Source organism: Oryzias latipes, chromosome 17, assembly GCF_002234675.1.
Source record: "Oryzias latipes chromosome 17, ASM223467v1".
Taxonomy (NCBI): Eukaryota; Metazoa; Chordata; class Actinopteri; order Beloniformes; family Adrianichthyidae; genus Oryzias; species Oryzias latipes.
In genome coordinates, this window is record NC_019875.2 from 14,711,420 (window position 1) to 14,738,563 (window position 27,144).

At 39.3% G+C, this 27,144-nt stretch overlaps 1 protein-coding gene across 2 annotated transcripts in view; it reads right to left on the reverse strand.

Annotated features, from left to right (window-relative positions):
* Positions 1–631: 631 nt before the first annotated feature.
* Positions 632–27,144, reverse strand: part of tsc22d2 (TSC22 domain family member 2) — a 33,646-nt gene continuing 7,133 nt past the window's right edge. Inside the window, exons 2-4 of one of the 2 annotated variants that reach the window (XM_011486402.3) lie at positions 8,956–9,030; positions 1,179–1,230; positions 632–1,027 (exon numbers count right to left, since the gene is read on the reverse strand). In XM_011486402.3, coding sequence (XP_011484704.1) covers positions 725–1,027; positions 1,179–1,230; positions 8,956–9,030 — 430 coding nt within the window. In that variant the 3' untranslated portion in view covers positions 632–724. The remainder of the gene's footprint in view (positions 1,028–1,178; positions 1,231–8,955; positions 9,031–27,144) is intronic. The other variant, XM_004078960.4, reaches the window with a different exon arrangement.

Genomic DNA, 27,144 nt, shown 5'->3' on the forward strand with positions numbered 1-27,144 from the left:
TTCATGTATGAAAACAGCAGCCCTGCAATAAATAAATAAAAAAAAGAAGTGGAAGCTAAAAAAGACTGATGGGAAAAGAGTAACGGCAGCAGTGTGGCCCTCCGAAAAAACAGACTCCCGCGTTCTCGCTTTACAAATCCCCTTAACCCGCTCTTTACTTTACAAAAATATTTAGCTCTGAACAATCACTCGCACCCGCCCCCTTTCTCCACCAGCAGGCGTAGGTTCTGACCACGAGGCTGGCTCGGCTCTGGCCTCAACCCCACCTGCTGCTGCTGCGTCCTGCCTCCCCTTCCCGACATGCCCTCCGTAGCTCTTGATGATTGCATTTAACACTGGAAAGGCCCGCGGTACACATACTTCATTCTCACGTTTGAAACACACACACACACACACACACACACACACACACACACACACACACACACACACACACACACACACACACACACACACACACACACACACACACACACACACACACACACACACACACACACACACACACACACACACACACACACACACACACACACACACACACACACACACACACACACACACACACACACACACACACACACCCCTACACACACTGTACTTTGTGGTCAAGCTGGTGGCTAAGAAGACATGTTTTTTCTTCTCTTTTATTTCACATACACTAATCATAATAAGTTGTACAAGAATAAGCTCTTTTTTTTGTTGTAGTTTTCTTTGATGCATTTCAAGCGGAGGTGACGTTGGGTTGTGGTTGTTGGCCGGAATCGAGCTGCGGTTGAGGCTGCTGGGGTATGGGGGGCTGAGGGAGAGGCTGAGGATGGCTGAGCACTTGCTGTAGAGGCGCGGCGCCGGAGCCGGCGGCTGACTGGGTGGCCAGCTGGGACAACTGCTCGCTGTTGGCCAGAGATTTCAGCACAGCGTTCTCCCTCTCCAGCACAGAGTTCCTCTCATACAGTTCCTTGATCTGCTCTTTTAAGACCTCCACCTCCTCCCGCACTGCATACATCAGATGGCTTTTCACCAGGTCCTGGAGAACAAAAGACGAAGTGACAGAGTGTTAGACCAGGATGGAAACAACACAGATTTGTATTAAAATGAACAGCTATTGGTAAATTGAAATAAACAATTCTTTTTTTTTAAATGCTAATATTACAAAACAGAATTCCAGGATTACCCACCATTGCTTGTTCAATTTTATTATCAATGGCAACAATGTTGGTTCCAGAGGCACTGCAGGAAAAGAGGGGGAAAAAAGCGACAATTAATCCGATTTCTTTGAGTCTTTTTTCAGATACCTTTGACAAAATGCTCACCAACAGTACCAATTTTGATATCATGTTTTGATCTGGAAGAACTAAAACCCAGCACAAGTTCCTGTTCAGATCAGACAGACAGCATGTAGGTCAGGGAATTTTAAATGATGTGTGTGACGGCTAGGAGCAACATCTGGAAAGGACACCAGCAGCCTTTCTGACAGAGACAGGGGAGACGGAGACCCTGGTAGGCTACGATCCGGCAGCTGGAGTGCCTCTTCCTGTGAATGCCCTCACCCACTGCTTGTGTGTTCCTGTATATGAGTGAGTGTGATGTCACCCATAGAACCTGGCTCAATTCCGACTACAACAAACTGAAGTCAATTAAGTCGCCATTTTTTTGGCTATATGGACATCATCATGTTGGAACCAGAAATTGCCAATAAGCAGTAATTGGCCCAAGTTAGTCTGAGTCATCATTTCTATGACAACCACTCTCGCCAATCATGACTGAGTTTGTTGGAAGTCCTCACCCCTCCCACTACAGAAAAAAAAAAGTCATGAAATAAAAACTTCTAAATAGAAATCTGTAGAATTGACCCCTCCCCCCCAAAGGCTAGGGGGGAGGGGTCACTCAGTCCAGTTCTCATATACAGTCAATGGTACAGGTGCACAGATGGGGTGTGACATCACCCACTAGTTTGTCTTAGTCATTTAAGAGTTTTTCTGTTGTTTGTAGGTACAGTACGTCATGACAAAACAGACATTCAATAAAACCAAGCAGACAGGAAGGTTAAAGTTGATGGAGCATGCCCAGTAAGATCACTGTAGAGCTGAGGCTTCAACACTAACCTGTCAATCAAATGATCAAATCTTAGAAAGCACAGAAATATAATAAACTTAGTAGCCCATTGTGTGCTCTTAGAGTAGTTATAACCTAAGTCAACCAAACGGTAGATGAGCTCAGCTTAAACTACAGCCTACCGCCTCCTGCAATAAATCACATATTTCAGGGTCCACTTTTTGGCAGCTATTGCCATTTTAACCAACAAAACTGGTTTTGTAAATACGCTTGCATTGATGTAATTTACTTGTGTGACAGGCCCACTAGTGGTCACAAGTGGAACTGCTCTGGCTTGACTTTACTTTTGTTGTCATTCCAGAGAAAGTGAAAGTGTTTTTCCCTTGGAGGCAGTGGAGGTTTATGGAGCCAACACCTGACATACTTCTGTTTGGACTGACACACTCGGCCCCACAGAGACCACCACAACACAGGTAGGAACTAAACCTTTGGGTCCACTTCACCCAAAAAAAAAAAAAAAAAAATTCTGATCAGCTGTACAGATTTAGGACAACTATCTCTTCTTGTTAACAAAATGAAAACACAACAACTGATGAGTGAAAGCTGGTTCCTAGCCCCACGATGCCAGGAACTAAATTCTAGAGCCACTTCCTGTTCCACCTCCAGACATACCGGTCACGCTGTGGTGAGGAATCACCACAACACCGTTTCCCCACCACAGCGTGTTAGAAATTAATCACTTCAATCAAGACTTTAAGAATATAAAACATGACATGAGAATGATAGGAGCAAAAATAAAAATAAATAATAATAAAAATAAAAATAATTACATAAAAATCAATGCAATTTAACTTTAAAAATCCTTTCAATAAAAACAGAATTGTTTATGTCAGACAGGAGAGTGGTCACCACAAAAGAACCTTCCAGAACTTTTTTCTTAGAATGAATTAAGTTCACTCTGAGAAAATACAAGTCGATACAACTTTTTTAAATCTATATTTCCACATAGATGTGATAATAATAATATTTAAAAAAAAAGGTTTGAATCCCATTTAAACTCTTTATTCTATAGCCTGAAAAAATATTTAAGAAGCAGATCATTTTAAAAAATAACAGTTTCTCCAGTAGAGGGCCACAACAATCTTCTATAGCAACTTTATGAGTGCGGAAAAATCGTACTTTAAGTTCAAAAACTGCATCTCTGACAGTTTTTCTCCCAAGTTTCAGCATGAAATAAATAGCATTCTTGCCTAAAACAGGTATCAGCACTGCAGAACAGAAAAGAACTAGCTCAAAAATGAAGAGAATCGTCGTCTTCCTCAGCTAAAGCGCCCCGCAATGTGGAGGGAAGCTGACTCCTGGGGGCAAGATTATCTGTTCCTCCAAAACATCCAACTAGTGAGCAAGAGGCAGACGGAAGCTCTCCGTTGATTGTTATCAGCTGGTGGAGGAGGAATGTTCCCCATACCTCTGCGGCAATCAAACCCTGTCACTCAAAGCCCTGCCCTCCTGTCGACTCGCTTTCATCTCCCTCAGCCTTGATGACGTCCGGTGATATCTCCTCGCCACGCCATCAAACCCTTAAGAAACAGGGATGTATCGAAGAAGGCACACATGGGGGCGACACGCCCATGGCTTTACGAAGAAGAAGAAGAAGAAAATAAGCAGGATTGGACGTTGGAGCAGTCTATTCCTTTCCCTCCCACACATTATGCGACAGCCCCCTGACGAGTGGTTTCATAACTCAAAGCGTAGATTTAAAGAAGAAAAAAAAGCACAAATGTGCATTTCATTTAAATGAGGCGTCACCTCTTGAAATGTTTTAACAGGCCTGTAACCAGAGGAATCTAAGTCTATAAAACACAGAGCATGAATGGACCTTTAGTTGTGCATTTGCTGGGTAACCAGCAGCTTCCCAGAAAACAAAAGCACGCTCTCTATTACAACACTTCCCCACATAAACACCAAGCCATTTTCTTATTTGCTTCTTAGCACACCAAGTCCTTTTTACCAATATTTGCAAAACATTATTACAATGACTTAAAATTAAAGAATAAAACCTTGGAAACTAAGTGTCCAATAGGAATCCCTTTAACAACAACTGAAAGTGTATTTTTATTACTTTTTATTCACTCCACAATTTTCAGGATTTTTCTTTCATCAGTTTGCAGTGACTTTAAAAGAGAGTGATGTGGTGCCAGGAAACTGGCAAACAACTAAATTTGAGGAAAAATTTTGAGGAAAAATTAAAAAAAAATTTTTTATAAAGCTTTTAGCTGCGCGTTTGCTGTGTACAGATAGTTCTACTGTGCTGCTTTTACCAAGAAAACATCAACAACAAATTCTTTTCCACTGATTGATCAATCAAACTGATGGCTGTGTTTGCTAGTGTGTTCTCCTCTCAGTAACATTTCCATTTGAGAGTTTAAACAGTTGGATTAAATTTAATCCAAAACAATTTCCCAGAACAACCCATCAAAAATTTATGAAAAAAAAAAGAAAAAGAAATCTGCTGCAGAGGAATATTTTTGCCAATATTTTCCCACTTGAGGGGAACGCTGCGCTGTTGTGACTTTTTGTGAGACGTATAAGTGACCTCATTGTTGTTGAATGGAGTGAAGCTTTTTCTTTGGAGGCTGTACTCCATCTGGTTTTATTGCTCAAATCACATCAGGGAATAAACCAGGAGAAAAGAAATCAAAACAGACGTGGATGCTGTCAGTGGGACATGTGACAAGGCAGCAGAGAATCTGTAACTAAGGAGACATGGAAAACATGAGGAACACAATAACAGGACTCAGCTCGATTTTTCACTTTTGCCAGGGCCACACAGATGATGAATCGCTGCTCCGGTTCCTCGGCAAGAAACAAACCGTTTAGGCAGGATGGCTAGCACACACGCACAATTTTAGCTGTAAATATAGTATTTACGCGGATGAAGCAAGCTCGAAGCAGAACAACCAAGAACAGCTGGAACCAGTGAGGAGAACAAAGACTTTAGAATCGGCATATGTTTAAGGAGTTTGGGGAGCTTTGCTGAGGCACAAAAACTTGTTTGGGCTTCAAGACTAGAGTTAAAGCAGCTGACATCCAGCCCAACGCAGCTGAACCCACTGTAAAGCCTCCTCTGTATTTTGGGGATTACAAAAACAATCCGAGTGCTGTGTGTCAAGCCTCAGAGGCACACAGGCAGGGCTGAGCTCAAATAGAATGTTAACGAGGGCTTGGTGATTACGCAACCCGCTCTTCTGTAAACTGCACCACTGTTTAGTGGGTTTTGTGTGGGCGGGGCTAACTGTAAAAACTGTAAAGTTGAAATGAGAACCCTATACACTTCCTGAAGTCTGTGACGCCAGAACCATGGGGGCGACAACTTATCCATACACGGGACCGCTCAAAATGCCTTACCTACGGTGGAGTTGGTGGCATATCGGAGACATTAACACAACATAGGTTGTTGCATCACTCATATGGTAAATGGCGTATACTTGTATAGCGCCTTTTCTCCTACAAGGACAAAGCGCTTTACAGTCACATTCACCCAGTCACTCACCCAGTCACTCACACATTCACACACTGGTGGCGGCTCCGCTGCCAAACACAGGCGCCCGCCTGACACCAGAGGCAAGGTGGGGTTCAGTGTGTTGCCCAAGGACACTTCGACTCATGGGCGTGCAAGGGTGGCAATCGAACCTGCAATCTTACGTTCATGGGTCGACCGCCCTACCGCTGCACCACGGCCGCCCACATATGACACATTCAAAGCTCAGCAGAGCATCCACGATCAAACTCATCCGGATCTTGGATTTGGAAATGACATTCCTCTAAAGACTTGCTTCAAAAATACATCCATCCGTTTTCTGAACCAACCAAATCCCTTTAAGGGTTGCTGGAGCCTATCCCAGCTACTGTTAAGGAAGAGTCGGGGTCAAGCCTCGACGGGTCGCCAGTCCAGTGTACACACACTAACATCCACAACTAGGGACAATTTAAATTCCTATTAACCTGTCATTTTGGACAGTGGGAAGAAACTGGAGTAAACCCACGCAAGCACGATGAGAGCATGCAAACTCCACACAGAAGGGATTTGAACCAGGGCCTTTTTGCTGTGAGGCGAGCATGCTAACCACTACCCCACTGCCCCCCCCCCCCCCGCCCCCTTCCCCTTCAAACACATTTCAGGAAAAATGACATTTGAGTTAAAGAGTTAACAGAAATGAGCAGTCATGCGATTCCGCTAGAAACAACTATTTGTTTTAAAGAGACCTGTAAGGAATTCAAAAGTCCAGCATACTTCTGATTCCACTTTCACAGCCTCTTCTGGAAGCTGTGGTTCCCTCAACAAGAACCACACACACACAAAAAAAATCCTACCCATTTAAGATCAGTGCCATGAGCTCACAAACAAAGACTCACAAATCTGAAGTTGCTAGAAATCCATGCAGCAACTCAACTATAAGGAGTGAGATTCCATCAATGTTCAACTTCACTTGAATTGCATCCAAATCGAGGTGGAAAAAGTTGCAAACAGTGTCAGATGTACATTTCTCTAAAAATAGTTTCATTTCTAGTCACTCTCACATGGTTTTCATGTGCTTCTGTTGTTATTCCTGCAACTTGCAAACATTTTGAAGAACATCTAAAGATTGTCATCTTTCCTGTCTTCTTTTTTTGGAATGCAAATGATAAGACAGTTTTACCAAACAGAACTCTAATAGAACAGAGAGTCACAGTTTTAGAGCTTTAAGTAGCAGCGCTTACATTGTATTTAAACAAAAGGAAGTTCCTTTCAAACAAAGTTTTGTTATGACGTCATCAGAAACAGTCATAGCAGATTTTATTTCATCTTTATTAGTAGAAAGAATGTGAATGGGGTTAATAGATATTTAGAATTTTACAATGGACTCTTTGAGAACAAAAGTCAAAGTTACTACATTCTTAATGGATGAAGTTCTTCATTAATTATATATTTACAAAAATAATTTTGTAAATATAGAAACTATGAGTGTATATATAATATTTCCAATAAATTATACATTTATTCCATTTTTTTTATTTTAATGCTCAAACCAAAAGATTCATATTTCTGCACACCTTTAACCTCTGAAAACTTCTGATTTGATCTAAAACTGAGAACAGTTTAATAAAAAAGTTACGTCTCAGTCCAATTCTCTTTTGAGCTATGGTAAAAGTGTTCTCAGTGGCCTTTTAATTAGGATTATGCGGTTTTTAACCAAAATCAATAAATCGGTGTCGTTTTCTAGGACACGGTTTCTGCAGAGCGACAGAGGTTCATCAGACATTTTACTGGTGTTACAAAAATGGAGAGCATCGTTGGAGCTATCCAGCCATACAGTTTGGACCAGGATCAGAAAATCAAAGTCAAACATGGATCTAGTCATCCATGAGTGGATGCATTGGAATGGAGCAGAGCAGGAAGCTTGTGGCTGGCCAACTGTAGCAAATACGTCGCAAAAATAACGACATTTTTCCATTTGCACCTTATTCCCAATGATTTGAACAAAAATAAAGAGAAGTGTAATTTTAAAGTTTAATTTTCTTTATATATGTCCTGCATCATTAGAAAAATGTCACAATGTTAAAAACATGACTTTTGTCGGAGTGAGTCTTTCAGCGAAACTAACCATGAGGCTATAGAAATGGTTGGCTGATTTGGTATTTGAGATTCTAATTACCTTCTTTTTTTGACTATAAGTTTCTCCAAAGTATAAGCTGCAGCAGCCAAATATACATAATAAAAAAGAAGGCAAACAAATCAGACATGGAGTATAAGTCGCATTTTTGGGAGAGATTCATTGAACAAATACAGGACCAAGAACAGACATTTCATCTTGATATATACACATTACACAACTTTAACACATCGATGCGTATCTAGTTTCATGAAAAATTGTATATATTACCCCAACACATGAACAATTATTAAGATAAGCTTAGCATAAAGAACATGCTAACAAGTCAAATAAACTCTATATCATTCCAAATGTCTAAATCCACTGAATTCTTTATCCTCTGTGTCGCTTCTGAACAAACCAAGCTTGGCATAAAACTGAGCGGCTCTTCTTCTGCTTTGTTGTCAGTAGGAAAAATTGACATTTACACATGTTTACACTGCTCTCTAGTGGTTGTTGCTTCTTTTTTTTTTTTTAAATCAGACATTAGTTGCACCTGAGTTAAAGTCACACATCTGGCCAAACAAATACTATAAAACCATTAGTTTTACTCCAAAAAAATACAATACTTGTTTGTGTGAAGTATCTGCAGACATGCACGGTTTTGCTCTGCTCAACTCTGTTTCTATGTGCGTCTATTGAAAGAAGGCAGGTGTTAAAAGAATCAAAAAGGAGAAAAGTCCAAACATTGGCAAACAACACACAGGCAGAAAACAAGACAGAGTATACAGTTACACAGACTTGACATGACTGTCACTGACAACACCAGGGGGAGAGTCACAAAGCAGATTTTTCAGACTTCTAGTGGGCGATCCTGCGCTGGCTGCGCGTGCGGCTTTGCTTCCAAACTCAATCCATGCACATGTGGAAAGCAAAGCTCACTGCTGCTGAACACTGCACACACAATGCTCCTTTTCACACAGCCTGTTCAAAGCAGGACTGATGTGCCGTCCCAGTGAAGCGGGAACGTGGAGGTGTCGAATGACCAGCCTCCAAGTTGACGGGAGAGGTAGTTACGGATTTGCAGGCACACGAATAAAACGCTGAATCGCCTCTGTTTTCACCTGCATGACTTATCAAAAAGGAACAGAGGTGAGCTGCTTTTGGTCATCTTTTGGGACCCAATTGTAGAGTTATTGCTGTGTGAAAAGTCAGTAGAAACAGTCTTTGCAGGCCTGCCCAGTCCAAATCCAGCAGAGTACAGTACCTATCGCTGTGAGCCTTTGAGTCTCTTAACCGGCTTCCAGGTTGGAAGGCCTGGTAGAAAGCTGTGGAGGGGTTCCTGTGTCAACCACATCCGAAGAAAAGAGAAGAGACAGACAGTGAGAAGATGAAAGTCTTTAGAGGACTCGCTTTCTCCTTCAGAGCTGCTTAATACCTTCAAGTTAAAGCACAACTGAAGATGCATGTTCTGTCATTTCGTAGAACAGCAAAATGCAAAAATGACAGCTTTTAATATTTGCTAAATGTGTAAAGTTGGGCAAATCCTCTTGATTGAACAGGGTGTGTACTTCGAGTATAATTGACAAATCGGCCCAGAGCAAAAACACAAAAAAACAAGGATGTAGCCCTGTTCAGTTCTCTCCAATAACTGCTGGTCCAGTTAGCAGGCAAGCCCAGATAGAATAAACAGGTTGTGTTTTCCTGATAATAAACATAAAAGTTTGCTCCACCTTAAATGACGCATGCTCTACCTGACTTTCTGCAGGTGCACAGTCTTCTCACCATTTTATGGTAAATTTTAATAAACTGAAGTTTCATTTCGAAACTTCAGTTTATTAAAATTTATTTAGAAAAAAAAACTATCAAAGTCTTTTTAAATATTTTTCCAGATAAGGTTTCTTATACAACACTGATTACCATCCTTAGCCATCTACTCAAAAACACACAGCGTTCATTTTACACGGTGTAATAGTCACTTTCTTTACCCTGGTGTAGTGTGATGTGAATAGAAAATCTATTCCAGGAATCGGTTTTTCCCCCAGATACAGCAAAATATACTAGTTCCTATTCTAAATTTAATTAGTGATTATTTTAGCTTACAGATTGTGGGCGTTCTTTGGTTCCATTTAACATATATACCACGCTCTTCAGATATATTTTTGTGTAAAACCTTTTTTAAATCAAAACTGTGACCAGTGTGAAAAATACCATGTTCTGTCAAGCTTCCACTAAGCGTATAACACAGACTTTTTCAAAAAAATACAGAAGAAGACAGTGGATTCATAAATGATCACCCTAAAACGCTCATATTAATTAGATTTTTACTTTTTACTATTGTGAGCATGGTGTTCGAATTGCTTTAAACATCCAGGACACTGCATAGTGCGGCACTATATAGTTTTAAAGTAGTTAGGGGTTAGGGTGGGAATTCGGACATAGCCAAAATATGCTTTGTTCGCTTTGAAAATGAGGATTGAGGATTTAAATAGTCCTTTTAAATAGGAAATAAAATATGCAAGTAAACCTTTATATGTAGAAACAGATTGCCTAATGTTTTACGGACTTTTCTTTTTAGCTGGTAGTGGCAGAAGTCACAAAAACAAATGCTGACTTGCAGAAGAAGTGCTCATTTAAGCAGCAAGTTCCCTTTAAGGGCCTCCTCCCTCAGGCCATGTAACTGCAGCACACTGCTCACCAGTCATACAAGTTGAGCTAGCAAATACTAAAACAAAAAATGTAAAACTAAAGAGCACGATCCACTGGTGTTAGATTCATCTGTTGAATAACAAGTGCAAAAAATATTTTGTATTTTTATTAAAAATACACATTTTAAGTAAATAAAATTTCATGTTTCTTTTTTTTTTTTGAACATTTCCTCCAACTGTTGCCAAGAAATCTGATGAGCTGCAACATTTTAGAAGTTTGGAATAAATGCCTTCATAAGCCAGAAGGACACCGTGTTCTAAGGTTACACACTGACACACACTGACACACACTCGATTTACAGCGTGTGTGTGTGAATATTACAGCAGCCAGAGCAGCTTTCCTAGAAATCTCTGGCACAAACTGCTGTTGTCACATTACCTCATGACTAAACACTCTCACTCGCTCCTCTGGCTCTGCTTAATATTACTTTGTGGGCATCTGTGCAAAAAAATTGCACAAACACTCATTATAGGCAGACGCACACCCCAATAGAAAGTCTCTCTTCCTCTCAGCTGAAAGCTCTGCATTAGCCAGCCATGAGCTGAAATCAACAAAAATCAGATGACTAGGATCGTTCTCCATTTGCGAGGTAAACACAGGACTCATCCTTCCCTGTTTTCAAGCGGCAAACGCTCCCCACTCAATGGCTTCTTTTATAAGTCCAAAAACGCAGGATGTCAATATCCATCTATGAAAGCCCCTCTTTGTCTTCTCCATAAAGCCAAAGTACAGGATCGAGGAGGGAGCACATAACCTGGCACTTATGTGCGGCACAAGAAAAATCCCTTTTATTTCTCTTTAAGCCTTTGGCTCAAGGCACGGACGCCAAGCTGAAAAAACAATGGCCTCGCCTGGTCAAGCCTAACCAGATATGACCCAAATAACCTTCTGGCACATTTTTACTGCTCGATGTCATCCATCTGGTAAGAGCATGACACAGCCCCATTCCACTCGCTTTGTTTTGTTTGTTTTGCTTGAGTCACAGATGAGCCCCAAAAAGCTGATTACAATGAAAACTAAACAGAGCTTTAGTGGAGAGCAAAGTCTGCAAAGTAGCTAAGAGCTTAATCTGGGGGAAACAGAAAAACTCAAGCAGGGAAATAAAAAACATAAACATACAAAGTACAAGATCAAAAGCATATATATATATATATATATATATATATATATATATATATATATATATATATATATATATATATATGTGTGTGTGTGTATATGTATGTGTGCGTGTGTGTGTGAAGGAATTTTTTTTTATTATTATAATTGTTTAAATGTATTTGTTTAAATAAATAAATAAATAAAACCCCATGAGGAGACGGCTCACAAGGCCCAATTGTGACTTTGTTTTCACTCCAAACCCCCCACTTTTAGCTTTTTATAGTATTCAGATACACCCAAGAGGCTTAAGGGATTATAACCAAAGTGGTGCAGGCAGGAAACGGACAGGTGAGATAAATCAGGAAATCTTTCAGCAAGTTTCAGAATGTAGTTAAGGAAAAGCGAGAAGCTGCATGGTAATGGTCTCACAACAAACATGTGCTAGCAGCAGTCAGTGCAAGTTAAGAAACGATACCATCATCATGGCTAAAGCAAAGGTCAAATTCTTGTTCTAAGGAACAGCCCCCTCCCTGAGTGATTTACAAGTTCTGCCGAAGTGGAAGCAGCTCATTAAGAACCCAGTTTTCAGATATGTTAATTCAAAACATGGGTGGAAGTCTGTAACAGAAGAAACTTGCCCAAAGTGAATTATCCAAGAGATGAGGTAACAAACTGGAGAGCACGAAAACATGGACTGGAAATATGAAACTCCACTGCAGATTTGGGGGATTCAGTTTAACAATAAAACATTTCATTCAAAAATTCAATAAAATCTGTAACAACTGCTACCTTCTAGATGTTCACATGTTACACATTAGATGGTAAATGGCAGATACTTACACGGCGCTATACTTCTTCCCTAGAAGGCCCAAAGAGCTTTACAGTCACAGTACCATTCATGCACACACACACATTCACACACTGATGAATGTGTGTGCATTAGGGCTGCACGATATGAGGAAAACTTGCGATATGCGATTTTAGAGATTAAAGGCCCGTACACACCGGGACGAATATTCGCCAGGCGTTATTCGCCAGCGTTTTTCGCCACGTTTTTTGTGTTCACACCCAGGCGATTTTCGCTGACGATGAGTGGAGTGAACATGCAATTTCATTCCCTGACATTAGATGGCGCTTAATGTAAAACAGAAATACTCCTGTACACAAGGTGGCGCTGCGCAACTTTACGCTTCTTAAAGTCGCTTTTCACTCAGAAGAAGAGAGCAAGTATTTACACGCTTGTCAGAATCAAACAAAGAAAACATGAATATTTCAAGCATCAGTAGCTCCAACTGGTGCTTGGTTCGGGGATATTTTAGAATGTCCGTCATTATTGCTTCGCGGCTGTGTAGACGCTACTTGGCGTCTATCTTCTTCGCTGGTATGTGTGCTCAGCAAGGCAGTTTTGTGTTTGAGCGCCCCCAAGTTGTGTTTTACTGTAACTTCAGAAGCTCCAGACACGTGAGCAAAAGCGCCATTCTCATTGGTCGAGTAGATTTCGACGCGACGCGTCGAAAAAAAAAAAACGAACCCGAGGCGTTTTTTTTTTTGACGCTTTAACGCGTGGCGTTTTTTCGCGTCGGTGTGCACACTCTCGTTGGTGCCCTTTGTTTAGTCACGAGGCGTTAACCGGCGAAATTCGTCCCGGTGTGAACAGGCCTTAATATTGCGATAACGATATAATTTGCGGTATATAAAAAAATAGAAAAATGCCAAAAACATCATTCCCATTTCATTAGAAACAGTTTAAAATTATACTCCAAATGACCTTCATCGACATAGGTGACAAACATCTAACATAATAGGCCTCCATCTGATTGGTAAACAATGGGAAGGCGTCCATCTGATTGGTCAAAGCATAAAGGGATTTATTTGATTCGTTAAAAGCGTCAAGCTGCCATAAGATTGTTTTAACACATTTTGGGTTTACGATTAATTGCGATATTCGCAGTCTTTTGCGATATGCCTATTGCAGAGCTGGATATATAACGATAAATTTGCAGTATATTGTGCAGGCCTAGTGTGCATGGACCAAGAACGGACATTAAGCTACCACCAGAGTAACTTGATGTGAGCAGCCCCTTCGCCCATACAGGGGGGATAAGATACGTATAATGACAGACTTGTGTTTTTGGTGGCTGTACCTCAGAGGTACAGGATATATATATATATACATATATATATATGTATGTGTGTGTGTGTGTGTGTGTGTGTGTGTGTGTATATATATATATATATATATATATATATATATATATATATATATATATATATATATATATATATATATATATATATATATAAATATATAGGTGTGTGTGTGTGTGTGTGATTAAAAGATTTTGTTTACACAGAATTATCTTGTGAACCCCATTAAAATGTACCATTGTCTGTTAGGACATTTATAGTCAGAGCGGCCAACAAGGACTTCCCAATTCTGAAAGTCACTTCCACGCTCTTGTAGACGATCTAAAGTCTGAGGAAGCTGAACAATTATGGTAAATGGTGTATACTTGCACAGTAATCTCTTGCTATATTGAGGTTAATCTTTTGCAGTCTTGCTGTTTCATGGATTTTTTAACATTAAAATTTTCCTTTTATACCTTTTTTTTAAAGCACTGGTTCTGCGTGTTCTGCATCATGATTGGCTGAAGACCACTGTCAATCAACCAATCTCATTCGTGCTGTTTCCTGCACAGAATGTGTCCAACTTGCCAAATGTACATAATATTTGATCGCAATCAGATCTTATTTTTCATTCTTTAAAGCTGGACTTCTTCGTTTGAATTTTGAGTGTTAAAAAAAAAGAGTAAATTGTGAAAATTTTCATAGATGTCTGATAGTGTAAAAAGTGTGTAGTGAAGGGTTTTACAGCCTTGAAACATCTATAATCCCACTATACAGGGATCAAGCTTAACACTCAGTCCCATTCATCCATGCACATACACGCTCACACCAATGGAGGATCTGCAGCCATACATGACACCAACCTCAGCCACCAGGAGCAATGAGGGGTTTCGTGTCTTGCCCAAATACACTTTGACATAAGGTTGGTTAAGGTAGGAACCAAACCCATGATCTCTGATCAGAGGTTGACCACTCTACCTCTGCACCACAGCTGGCGATGAAATGTGCATTTTTATAGGCATTATAAATCTATCAAATCTATATATCTATCTACTCTGCATGTATATTTACAGGCCAGTAAAAACGATTGTACTTTGCCAAAAAATACAAAAAAATAACTTAATGATACCAATCCCACTGTTGTCTTTACACTAAGATAGATAGATAGATGACTTTATTAATCCCACAATGGGGAAATTTCATTTATGTGTGGCAGCAAAAACGACATTCAGAAATAATCTTTATAATATAACTTCAAAAAAGGACATCAAAAATGACATTCATATTAAATTATTAAAAATTATTACTAAAAGTATTAATACAATTATTATGAAAATTATTATCAAAAATGAGATTTGTATTAAATACGGTAAATAAATATTAAATATTAAATAAATACAGCTGCAAAAGTGTAAAAAAAACATGTGGTCAACTGCAAAACATGTGATCAACTGTAAATACCATGTAAAAACTTTAAGCTAGTGCTTCTCAAATAGTGGGGATGCGATGCCGGGGGGGCAGTAGTAGCGGTTTTAGGTACAGATAATATGGGCAGTAGCTCGGGGCGCAAAAAGGGGGGCAGTGACAGCGGCTCAGTGCTTGAAAAAAAATCTGCGCCCCTATTGGTTTGCTATTATCGGTTATATGACAGAGTTTGTAACAACCTGAAACACGTGAAGTGCACGCTCCTGTCACACACGCGTTTGTGAGAAAGAGAGGGGAGGGTTTACTGGGCTCAGGAACGCGGACAATGTGTAAAATGTGCGGTTATGTGTAAAAGATACAATTTTAGGTATACTTACAAAATCTCTGAATACTAAACTAATATATTGTCACCGCGGCGAGTGTGTGTGTGTGTGGGGGGGGGGTTAGGGGGAAGAAACATTTTCTTTTTCCTGGGGGGGGCTTGCAAAAAATAATTGAGAAGCACTGCACTAAGCAGAACTGACAGCAAATATCCTCTTTTGTTGCTAAGAATGATCAAATAGCCAATTACTGAAAAGAAACTGATTTGCCCTCAATGTTTTCTTTTCCTGTTGGCATGTAATTCTAGTTGATCTGATGTTCTTTTTGCTGCCTATGTCCAAACCCATTACTTCCAGGCAAATGACTTCCCTCCCCATTTCTGTTTTTTCTTCTTTAAAAAAAAAGTTGGTTCTTCTTCATAGTAACCGACTGCCTCTTTGACACTCAGAACACAAGGTTCAATTAAGTAGACTTACAGTGGAACTAGAATACTGAACTGGACTTAACTAGACAAAACTGGAACAACCTGAAAGATAATTGGATTAAGTATCAGCTCTTGATCTTTTTACTTAAAACACAAATAGAAGTTTTAAAAGTATAACAGGATTTGACACATCGTCAAACTTAAGGATTTCTGATCCAAATCCTGCTCGGCCATTTAGAGTCCTTATTGAAAGGGGGCCAAAAGATTTACGGCACCAGCTTTCGATACTTTGTTTACTCTTTTCCAACAGGAATGGAAGAAAGGAGGTCAGGTTGCACACGATGTACACTTATTAGGCCTGCACAATATACCGCAAATTTATCGTTATCGCAATATCCAGCTCTGCAATATGCATATCGCAAAAGACAGTGAAAATCGCAATAAATCGTAAACCTTAAATGTGTTAATACAACCTTAAGGCAGCTTGAAGCATTTAACGTTAATCAAATAAATCCCTTTATGCATTTGACCAATCGGATGGACGCCTTCACCTTGTTGACCAATTGGATGGAGGCCTATTATGTTAGATGTTTGTCTCCTATGTCAACGAGGGTCATTTGGAGTATAATTTTTAAACTGTTGCAATGAAATGGGAATGATGTTTTGTTTATTTTGTTATTTGTTTGTATACCGCAAATTATACCGTTATCGCAATATTAATCCTAAATTTCGCGAGTTTTCCTCATATCGTGCAGCCCTAACACTTATCAAGTTTTCCGGCATCACAAGATTGCTTTGTTCTGGTTTGTACCCTCACAGTAATGCTGACCCACAATCCACTGTGTTGTAATGTCAGCAGTCATCCTCAATTTACCTTTTCTTCCCCCTGCAGTCATTTTCAACCATCTCATCAAAAAAGGCACAGAATAAATGGTGGCTATGCTCCTTTTTTCCTCTCAAAAACATGAAAAGGCACACAGTGTGCATAACAGCAGGACTTTCCCACAAATGGAATGCAGCCAACATTAAAACACCTGTGCATGTCTTGTAATTACATGTCAAAATCAATCAGTAAGGAGGTAATAAGACCTAAGGACCCACTCCAACCAGGAGTTAGGCTGTACCGATCCATGCTATAGTACCATTTCTTACCTATTCAAACCTCTGTGGGGCCAGCGCCCACATTTCCCCTTAAAAATCATCCTCTTTGCACCTAAAGAATTCTGTTGGCCATTAACTGACTTCTGTTTTGTTAAAAAAAAACACTAGATTAAAAAAAAAAAATCAGAAATATAACAAATGAGAAAAAACTTAACAAAACAAGTCATCCAAGCCATCTAATAATGCTATTTTCTAAACTAGTTTTTCAGGAGATCTTTATTTTGACAGGAAAGCAAACTAGAACCTACTTTAAAATTATTTAATGTTAAATATCAGTTGCAAAACTAGAATAAAAACAGCGTTATACTTTTAATGGATATTTGGTATATATATATTTTTTTAAATAAAACCAGAACCAAATTAAAAGCATAAATTCACACCAAGAGTTACATTTGGACTTGCATATCTGCAGATTTTTTTTCTTTGTTAAGGTCAAATGTTTTGGCCATTAAACGCCAGTGTTTCTCCTTTACATTATCCTTATGAAATCAGTGTTTCGTATCATGAAGTATATTCGATTTCTCCACCTTAAGAATACCATTTTTGTTGTCCTTTGTGGAACATTGAATGAAGTTCTTGATGTGATGATCACTGTTTACATCCCCATTATGTTTCTCTAAAACATTTATTTTGTAAAAGTTTATTTCGTCACTTGGAGCTTGTTACCTGTGTTCCTCCAGGTAGCTCTGCGAGTTGATGCAGAGACTTATAAAAGAACTTCTTCCTAATTTGAGGTTGGAGTGAATATTTGATAAGATCGAATATGGCGTTCTGGTGCGAATTGTCAGATTGATTAAACATCAGCTCACCCACATCTGATCTGACATGGCTCTTATGTGCCGCTACTGCTTTGGTTTGAACTGGGAGTGTTTGTTTCCTTGATGGTCTGTCTTGTAAAACAGAGGTTTCCAAGTTTGTTTTTGTTGTGGATGTACACTGAGCTGCCAAACTTTGCTCAGGTCCTCCTCTTCCTCCTCATCACTACTGCTCACCTAAACAAGCTTTGGGATGGAATAAAGTAACCCCACTAGCCAACGGAACGGCATTTTGTTCAAACCATCTTGAATATTGTACATACTGACAAGTGTGAGGCAGCTCTTAAAAGAACCAATGAATTATAAAAGAAGCACTTGTTTTTATCATTACTAGAATACATTTTATAAATGTGCATTGTTCAGCCACAACAACAAGAAGTCTAGTTGAACCTGACTGAAGCTTCATATGTAAAACAAAGATCATCAGACCAGTTCAAAACATGATTGCTATCTACGGCAGCATTAATTTGATCCCCAGTTAAAAAGGCAGTTCAAAACCTGGAGTGGTGTTCTTTTTTGTGTCTCTTTACGCCATGTGAAGATGATGAGTGAAGCAGAAGATGACAGACCAGGAAGATCAGTCAGACCAGAACAAGTTTTTTTTTTTTTTTGAAAAGCTGATCTAAGGCTGAAAGAATACTAGAATGAGCAGATCAGCAACCACAAACAATGTATTCAAAAGATAACAGACTATTCTAAAAATGGAGGAAACTACGGTATATATGTAACTAAAACAATGTGAGAACCACTTAAATGACTGCCTGTCCTTAAAAAACAAGGCCTAATACGGTACTTATAACAGCCTTGCTCAGATCTAGTTCAGCTGGTGGACAGAATATTACAGATTCTGTGTAGTCTGAGCCTTTGAAGAAATATTAAAAATCCAACCTTTAGGCCAGTTTTGAACATAATAACACCAAGTTATATCATTTCAATGGCTAGATCCAAAACGGTCATTGCATTGTGCTGGATCTAAAGAAAAGTGAGGGGGAAAAAAATCCTTTTTTACATTAGTTTAGCACATATCATGATTACAATGTTAAATGTTTAGGGCCACATGAAATATACTGCTTATGAGATTTCAGCATGTCCAATGCTTTGCTACAAACTTAAATAACTGGGTAATTACTTACAATGTATTTTAGTTTAAAAAGTTTCTTCAAAGGGATTGTGACTTTTTAAAATGAGATGCAAAAACTACATAATAGATTTTTTATTTTTAGTGCCTTTCCACTTTCCTGAAACCTGCATGTGGAGGTAATCTGTGTAAACATTTCCTGTATGCACAAAAGGGATGAATGTAGTCATTCAGGTAGCAAAGTGACAGCGGTGCTGTTACAGGACACATTTTAAGCACATTTTCGGTTCTCTTGCTGCACACCAAGGTTGGGGGGGGGGGGGTAAACTATTAAGCTGCAGGTCTGGAGCAGAAGAAAGCTTTCATTAAAAATTATTCAGCTTCATCTTACATGCACTTTTTTTGGAAAAGATTCAGCGGGTTTTACCTTCAGGTCAATGCATCTCAACACCTATTGCAATATTAAACGTGTATTGTTTGTAACATTCATTAAAAGTAATAATTCATAAATAAAACAGCTGACTGCAGTATGAAACTGTACACCACAAATTGGATTCATTCCATGGAAATGTTACTTTTAAAAAAATGGATCTGAAACACATTTAAAGATGTCAAAACAACACAGACGCAGCATGGGAAGAAAAACAGGAGATTGTATCGTGCAGCACCAAGAAGATAAAACTGTGGTGCTTTTTCTAACTGTAGGAAGTGCTTAATCTTTTTCAAAATACAGTTCCAATGTTTGCCCACGAGGATCAGCTGCATTCGGAAGGCCTGCCAGTTAACTTTCACTCGTGTTTGAACTGGCCTACAAGCTCCAAGCGCGATCCACAACTCCACTGGGATTTGACTTAAAAGAAATAGAAAAACCACTTAAGATAGTGAATAAATCCAAGGTCCTCTTGGTTTTGCGGTTATCCCTGCCCTACCGACTGCTGCTGATTACACGGATCACCGGTACTTCCTTATTAAAAAAACAGTGAGGGCAAATGTGTTGGATAAGACGCAAAACAATGGCCCTCAAAGCCTGGATGTGGACATCCATGCCCTACATGGTATCCTCAAGTCACTGTTGTCAGCTGTTTGGAATCGGTCAGCATTAAAGACATTTTCTTATCTTACTTTCTTTTTTTTTCGAGCATGTATGTTTTGAGTTAGTTCTCTGAGTTTAAGCCTTTGTTTTTCTTGTTGTAAATTGGTAGTGTAGTTTGTTGTAGTTAAGCAATAAGATCACCAACATAGCTAAAGATCAGTGTTACCAACTTGGTAGCTTTTGTTGCTGTTTTTGGCATCTTCTCAGACCCAAAAACAACTAATGTTCAATAAAGCGACAAATCTACAAACTTTTCTGGCTTTAAGACAAACTTTAGCTTCATTGTTTGGACAAAACACAATCAAGGTCGGTGCCGTCTAAGCGGCTCGTTGTCACAGTAACATCACAACCACATAACAAATAGTCGCTTTTTTGTGGAAAAAAGCTATGTAAACCACACACAAAAAAATAAAGTACTAAAAACTGATTGAATATTTATTTCTTTTGTAAGTGACCACGGTATAAGCGGGTTAATGGCCCTCAAAGTGTACGTAAGTGTATGTGGTTATATGTATGAAAAGCTGAGTGCTTTACTGCGTTATTAGAGATCATTCTAATGTCAATCGGAAAAAAAGTATCACCTTCCATCTGAGTGAAGCACTATGAATAAAAATGTGCCACCAAATGTCATTCAATACGACCAGCGAGCCCAGTGCGGAAAACAGGGAACGGAGAGAGGGGTCTCAGCTGAATGGAAGGTGGAGAGCAGTGTGAGGGACGCCAAGTAAAAACAGGATGCAGAAGTTAAGAGAAGAGGTCACGGAGGGAAAAACCCGACAGTTTTATCTCTGTGATTGTCTTTCTGTCACACTTCCACCAAGAACATTTCCCTAAGAGCTATGATAGATTCAAACCAACCGTTTTGTTTCAGCAAGTGGTTTTCATTAGCCAGGTTTTCTCTGCCCCCAACGTGGATACTTTTACTTACATGAGCACATGTGCCCCCTTGAAGACACACCCCCAATAAACCCAATAAAGAAGCAGGGCCTCTCAATTCACAATGGAATAGCTCTCTTGATGTGGGGGACAAAAAAAAACCTCCTCGGAATGGGGAAAATAGACTTCAGCCACAACATATGTATACAAGTGATCCCCCGGTTACAAAATGACCCCATTAACCCGATAATGGTCCATCATCATCTTCAGATGTTGAATTAACACGGCGTTGAGTGATCTGAGTAATATAATCTGTCAATTGTATTAATTCTTTAAAAGCAAAAAATCAAAGGATTGAGGAAAAATGGACTCTGCATTTATTAAATCCGAGCAAACCAATTTATATGCAACACAGAAATCATAGTGCTTGAAAAATGGCATCCTGTGCGATTTAAGTGTCAAGTGTTCCAGAGCATGGAATAGAGTGAAAACAGAAGCCATAGCTCAGGTCACCTGGTGTAAGTCTGCCCAAAAAGTCACTGCCATGTTTACAATTTTGTTGTAAGAGCCTACGACCAATTCTACACCGACAACTTACAGTACGGAGAGAATATAAAAAATAAAAATAAGTAGAAAGGGAAAAGTTGGACTGTCTAAGTGCAGCTAAATTGAATCAAATAAACAAAAGTGTAGGCACTTTGCAGCTTCCTTTGATGTCCAATGGTCATACCACAGCAGAAGAATGTCATTTAGTACTTTAAATGTGCTTTAACAACTGGCATCCCATTTCAGCCTACCAAGCAAGGAACGGCTTTAAGCACAGTTCCAGCTGCACTGATGCCACTGCTTTGAGTTCAACAGGTCAATCGTGGCTTCATCATCTTTCAAACCTATCACAAGTAATTGAGTCGAAGCTTCACTAAAAATGAAAAAGAAGCATGCATGAGAACAAGAAAAGTTGGCAGACACTCCCCACTGTCAGGTCTCTTATCAGCAGAACAGGAGCTCAGTGGAAAGACTACTGCTCAGTGTCTGATAGGACCATGCTGTTACAAGAGCCCCTTGCTCTTATCGACAGGGCAGCTGGGTCCCCTCACAAGCAAAAACATGGGTGCCCCAAAACACACTGCATGAAATCAGCAGTGTTGTCCCAGACCTCAATTTGGAGCTTATTTACTAGCCTCTCTTCAAAAAACTATTCACACAAAATGATCTGTAACCTGGATGTGAGAAAAAAGCGTGTCATTAATGCATTTAGCCAGAAAACAAAAATATTTTTGTGCTTGTCAACCCTCCATTTAAACAAAACTCCATAACATCAAAGGGGAATTTTCTGCACAAATTACCCCCCCACCATTTTCAAAAGTGCTATTGTATTATCTGGCTGATCTGAGGGGGGGAAAGTGAAATGCAATGCCTCATGGGACATTTACCTATCAGATTTTAGCAACCAACATCACACAGGAAGGATATGGAAATCTAGGGGCCGAAACTACAACACAGCTTTTTCATTAAGGCACATGTCTCACTATGTTTGAGCATTTAAATAAATGTAGTTTAGGGGTCTTCTAAACCTCAACATATAACCTAAAACAAAGCAGGGCCCATCCTGGTTTTAGTTTTCTGTTTTAAACCTGCAGAGTTGCCCCACTTATCAGGTCAACAGCTGTAACACAGATCAGAAGCTGCCTTAAGTCTTAATTGTGCTAGAGTTTTCTGGCTATCCCCAGGTTTGATTGCCCCCCCCCCAAAAAAAAGAGAAAGAAAAACTACATTAGTGTGATAAATGCTTCAAAAATCCAGAACATCTAAATTACCGTATGTTTTGATTGTCAGGAAAAATGGGGAAAAGTTTAAAACTTCAAGCTGACATGGAAAAAAAACAAGTTATAGCCATTTTAATGTAGTTTACCTTCGAACAGAGCAGAGGATATAGGTAAATGTAGCTATCCAATCCTCCTCCCATGCACACAAACAAACAGAAAGATGTATGGAACGGTAAAAATATAAAAAGCCCTGATGCCATGGGGCGTTCTTTGACATTTGTCATTAGAACCTCAAAACCGGACCAAGAAAAGCACCAAATAAGCAAGAATCATTAAGCTTTTGTTTTATTTACACTTAAGGTGACCATTTCATGTTTTAAAAAGTAGGTATATTTCAAGTGTAAAAATAATCAGGAAACTGAATCTGTTTAATGAAGGAGTGAACCTCTCTTTCTATTTGCACTTGCGGCAGAAATGCACCTCCAACATCAAACCACTGTTAAGATAAAACTAAAATGTGCTTCACAGCGAAGCCTGCACATTTATTTAATGACTTCATAAAAATAAGTGACTTCTACTGAGGTGGAGGGACGACGATGACGACGACATGATGGCTTACATGAAAAATGAAAGAAGCAAGAGCTGGTTGGCTGCACGACAACAATAAAAAAACCAAGAATTATTTAAATTGTTGGGGGGGGGGGGGGGGGGGGTAATGGAATTGTAATTCAAGCTAAGCTGTTCCGTCACAGGCTGTGCAAGTAATATTTCTGTCATCACATTTTGTTATCAGTCAACTCCAACACAACTTACTTCCCTTTACACAAATCAAATCAAACCATTGAGATGCAGACGTGACCCACGCTCTTCTAAGTCTTAACTCAGCTGTGGGACTGTACAAATGTCAGGTTCACAATATGAGGAAAACTCGCAATTTGCAATAATAGTGATCAACATTGCAATGACGATATCACTTGAAATACATAAATAGAAAAACAACCAAATACATCATTTCCATTTCACCTCAACAGTTTAATTAAAATAAGAGTCAACATAACTTAGTTTAAACTCCAAATGACCCTCGTCTACATAGGAGGGGAACGTCCAACATAAAAGGGGTTTATCCGATTGGTAAAATGCATAAAGGGATTTATTTGATTTGTTAAATACTTCAAGGTGCCATAAGATTGTTTTAGCACATTTAAGGTTGTATCTAGATTTTCGCCGACTTTTGCCATATGCATATTACACAGCTGGATCATGTGACAACGATAAATGAAAGTGTCAGTGCATGTCTCTATGAAATCCTTCAGAACTCAGTCAGAGACTCTCTGGCAGGAGAGCGTCGCTGCTCCGTCTGGAACCAGTGGGAGGGGCTTTATAGCAGTAGGGGATACAGTGAAAGAATGAATAGTAATCAATTCTAACATCCCAGATTCTCTTACTTTTTAAAACACTTCTTTTTCTTTTCAAGATACAATGTCTTAAAGCAAGTTTGTTTATATGGGCATTTGTGTCTGTGTGTAAATGTTTTGAAGTACTTTATACATGCTTTATTAAATCTATGTTATGAAGCTTTAAAAAAATAATAACTGTAGACTATTATTGTTTTTTATCCTGTGTTTTTTTTATCCATTTTACTGATGCGAAAAATGGTCTGAACCGTGACTCTACAACCGTGACACGATCCGAACCGTGCAACCCCTAGTTGACACACTGTACACAGAGTAGGATCAAGAACTTCAGCCTTTCAGCAAGCATTGATTTGGACTGTAAGTATGGGCCACAGAGTCAAATTGAATTAACCTTTTCGACGTAATGACTCCTGGATTTATCTTTCAAGTGGGTTACTACTGGAAGTATTGCTAGATTACCGTAGTTTAGAGACACCCCCAGCAGTTTGCTGGTCAGGCAGTACGACTACACCAAAACTAAACTCTGGTGCAGACCAAAGGAGGACATTTTCTAGGAAGCAGAAAATGACCCCTGGTAAAGTAAAGCAATCATTAAATGTAAACAAGCTGACTAGTGGAAGTGAGATAGGAACGCGCATTTCAAGTAGAGAAAGAAAATTGCAGACAGTACAAATCTATCAAAGCCAAATAAAGAGGGAGTTGGAAATGTTTCATTGGTAATCATGGTGCAACCAGGTGATGAAAGTACTCAACAGTAAATGATAATTGAAAGACTAGCCAGAAAAGCAGTAGCTCACTTTTGGGATTTTTTTCCCCCCCAGACAAATTGCAGTTACCGCAACATGTTTTAAATACTGGCTAGCAGTTCTCTTCACAAGGTTTCTGCCATGACCTGACACTATCAACAGTTTGTGAAGGGCGTGGCCTGCATTACAAACCTGCCAGTCTACCTGAGTGACCACATCCCTCTAAGTCTGGTTGTAGTCTTCAAAAAAGACACCCCTCATCACGTTTTTGCATTCTTATGGCTTCTTTAAACTAATGTATAAACTTGTTTTATATTCCTGCTACGTTTGGGTAGTCCTAATCCATTTTGTGATTGTTTATTTTTGCAGTGATCTGATGTGGCCAACTTGAAGTTTTTTTTGCTTTTTTAAATCTTATAAGTCTACCAGCAGTTTCTTAATCACATTCATTTTTATATGGTCCCTTTTCCTGTGTTAAACATGTCTCATTTCTACAAAAAAATGCTGTTCTACAACACTTACACTATATTGCATAAATTTACATTACTTTTCTTTTGGGTGGGCATAATTTTGTCCTTTCATCTAAGACGTTTGTTGCTCCTCTTAATGGCTCTTTGCATTGGTTTGATTATTTTTCGAATTCGTTGAATGGTGGAAGTTTCTTTGCAGGTTTCTCCCGTTTACCTTTCTTTTCTTCTCTCTCTCTCTTTTTTCTTATTTTCTACAAGTTTTCCTCTGCTATGACCCGTCTTGGATATTGAGAGCAATACAATTCATTTCAGTTATTTCCTCCTTTCCATTTTATTCTGTGTACGGACAAAAATTAGTCCTATAGTTATTAACCCTGTTTTTCTTTTCTTTGTTAGTTGACATTGTCAAATGTTAAGGGTTCACTTTTTATTTGCCTTTGGTTTGGAGTCTTTAGTTAGGTTTTTCAAAATTTCATTAAATATGCTCATTTTGTTTGATAGGTTTTTGTCATTTTAAATCCTGTTTGTTCTAAATGTGCATTACTCTGTCATGGGTTTTTTAGTCCTAAATCTGTAGTGTATTTTCTGTAGTGTAGTGTATTGTATAGTGTATCTGTAGTGCCCTGGCACAGAATGGCGACCTATCCAGAGTGTTCTCTGCCTTTGCCCAACAGTAGCCAGGACAGACTTTGGCAACCCCGTGACCCTGAAAGGGATACAGCGGGTTAAGAACATTGATATATGGATGGATTGATGGATCTGTAGGGAACTTGTCATTAGTTTTATTTTATATTTTGTGTTAGTCTTTTCACTCTTGATCAATTATGTTGTTATGTTTTTTAAAAGGTTTTCTTGTTTTGTTTATTTTATTTTTTATTTTGGTTGTCGTTTTATGAGGATGGGTTTTTCTACTGAAGAACTTAATGGTGTGATTTTCTCCTGTTGCAAAACAGTAGGTTACATGGGCAAAATATCTTGATCGGATCAATGGTCGGATTAAAATTCAACCGTGCACATGGTCACAGAAAAACTTTTTACAATTAGAACAAACGTTCACATGGTCACACTTTCGGTCGGAATGAATCATTTGGGCATGCGCAGTAGTGTTGAAAATACCGGAAAAAGGAAATGAGTCCCACAGTAAAACAAACCTTTGCTGTCATAGACATTTATGCAGCAGCTCGGTAATATACGAGACGATCTTCCAAGCGTGTTTTTATTAATGTTATGAATATTATGAAGCGCCTGTTCGCTCATCATTTTATTTTAAATCTGTGTGTTCAGTGCTTTTTTTGTGGAAGAAGAACGGAGCTCCCAGGAGAGGCTAACACCCGCGCTAACAACATTAGTCTTGTGTGATGACTCATTTGGGATATACCGCAATATGCATCTTGGCTGCACGTAAATATGTGGGAATAACATCAGCCTTTATTTTGTCGGGACACGACTGGAAACACAAATCCACGTGATTGTTTGAACGGTTTCTAAGGACTGAGCGACATTTCTGCTTTAAGCTCACACACCGCCCCAAAGCCGCTGTGTGAGCTGGAAGTCCGAGCTCTGCTCGAACACACGGTTCTCCTGACAGCAGCTAACCGAGAGCGGCGGGACGGATCGCAGTCACACACAAACAACAAAATGCACACGTAAAGGCCTGTTCCCACCGGGACGAATTTCGCCCGCAATTTTCGCCGACGTTTAACGCCTCGCGCCTAAACAAAGGGCACCAATGTGAGTGTGCACACCGACGCGAAAAAACGCCACGCGTCAAAGCGTCACTTTTTAAAAAACGCCTCGGGTTCGTTTTTTTGGTTCAACGCGCCGCGTCTGAATCTATACGACCAATGAGAACAGCGCTTTTGCACACGTGTCTGGAGCTTCTGAAGTTACAGTAAAACACAACTTGGGGGCGCTCAAACACAAAACAGC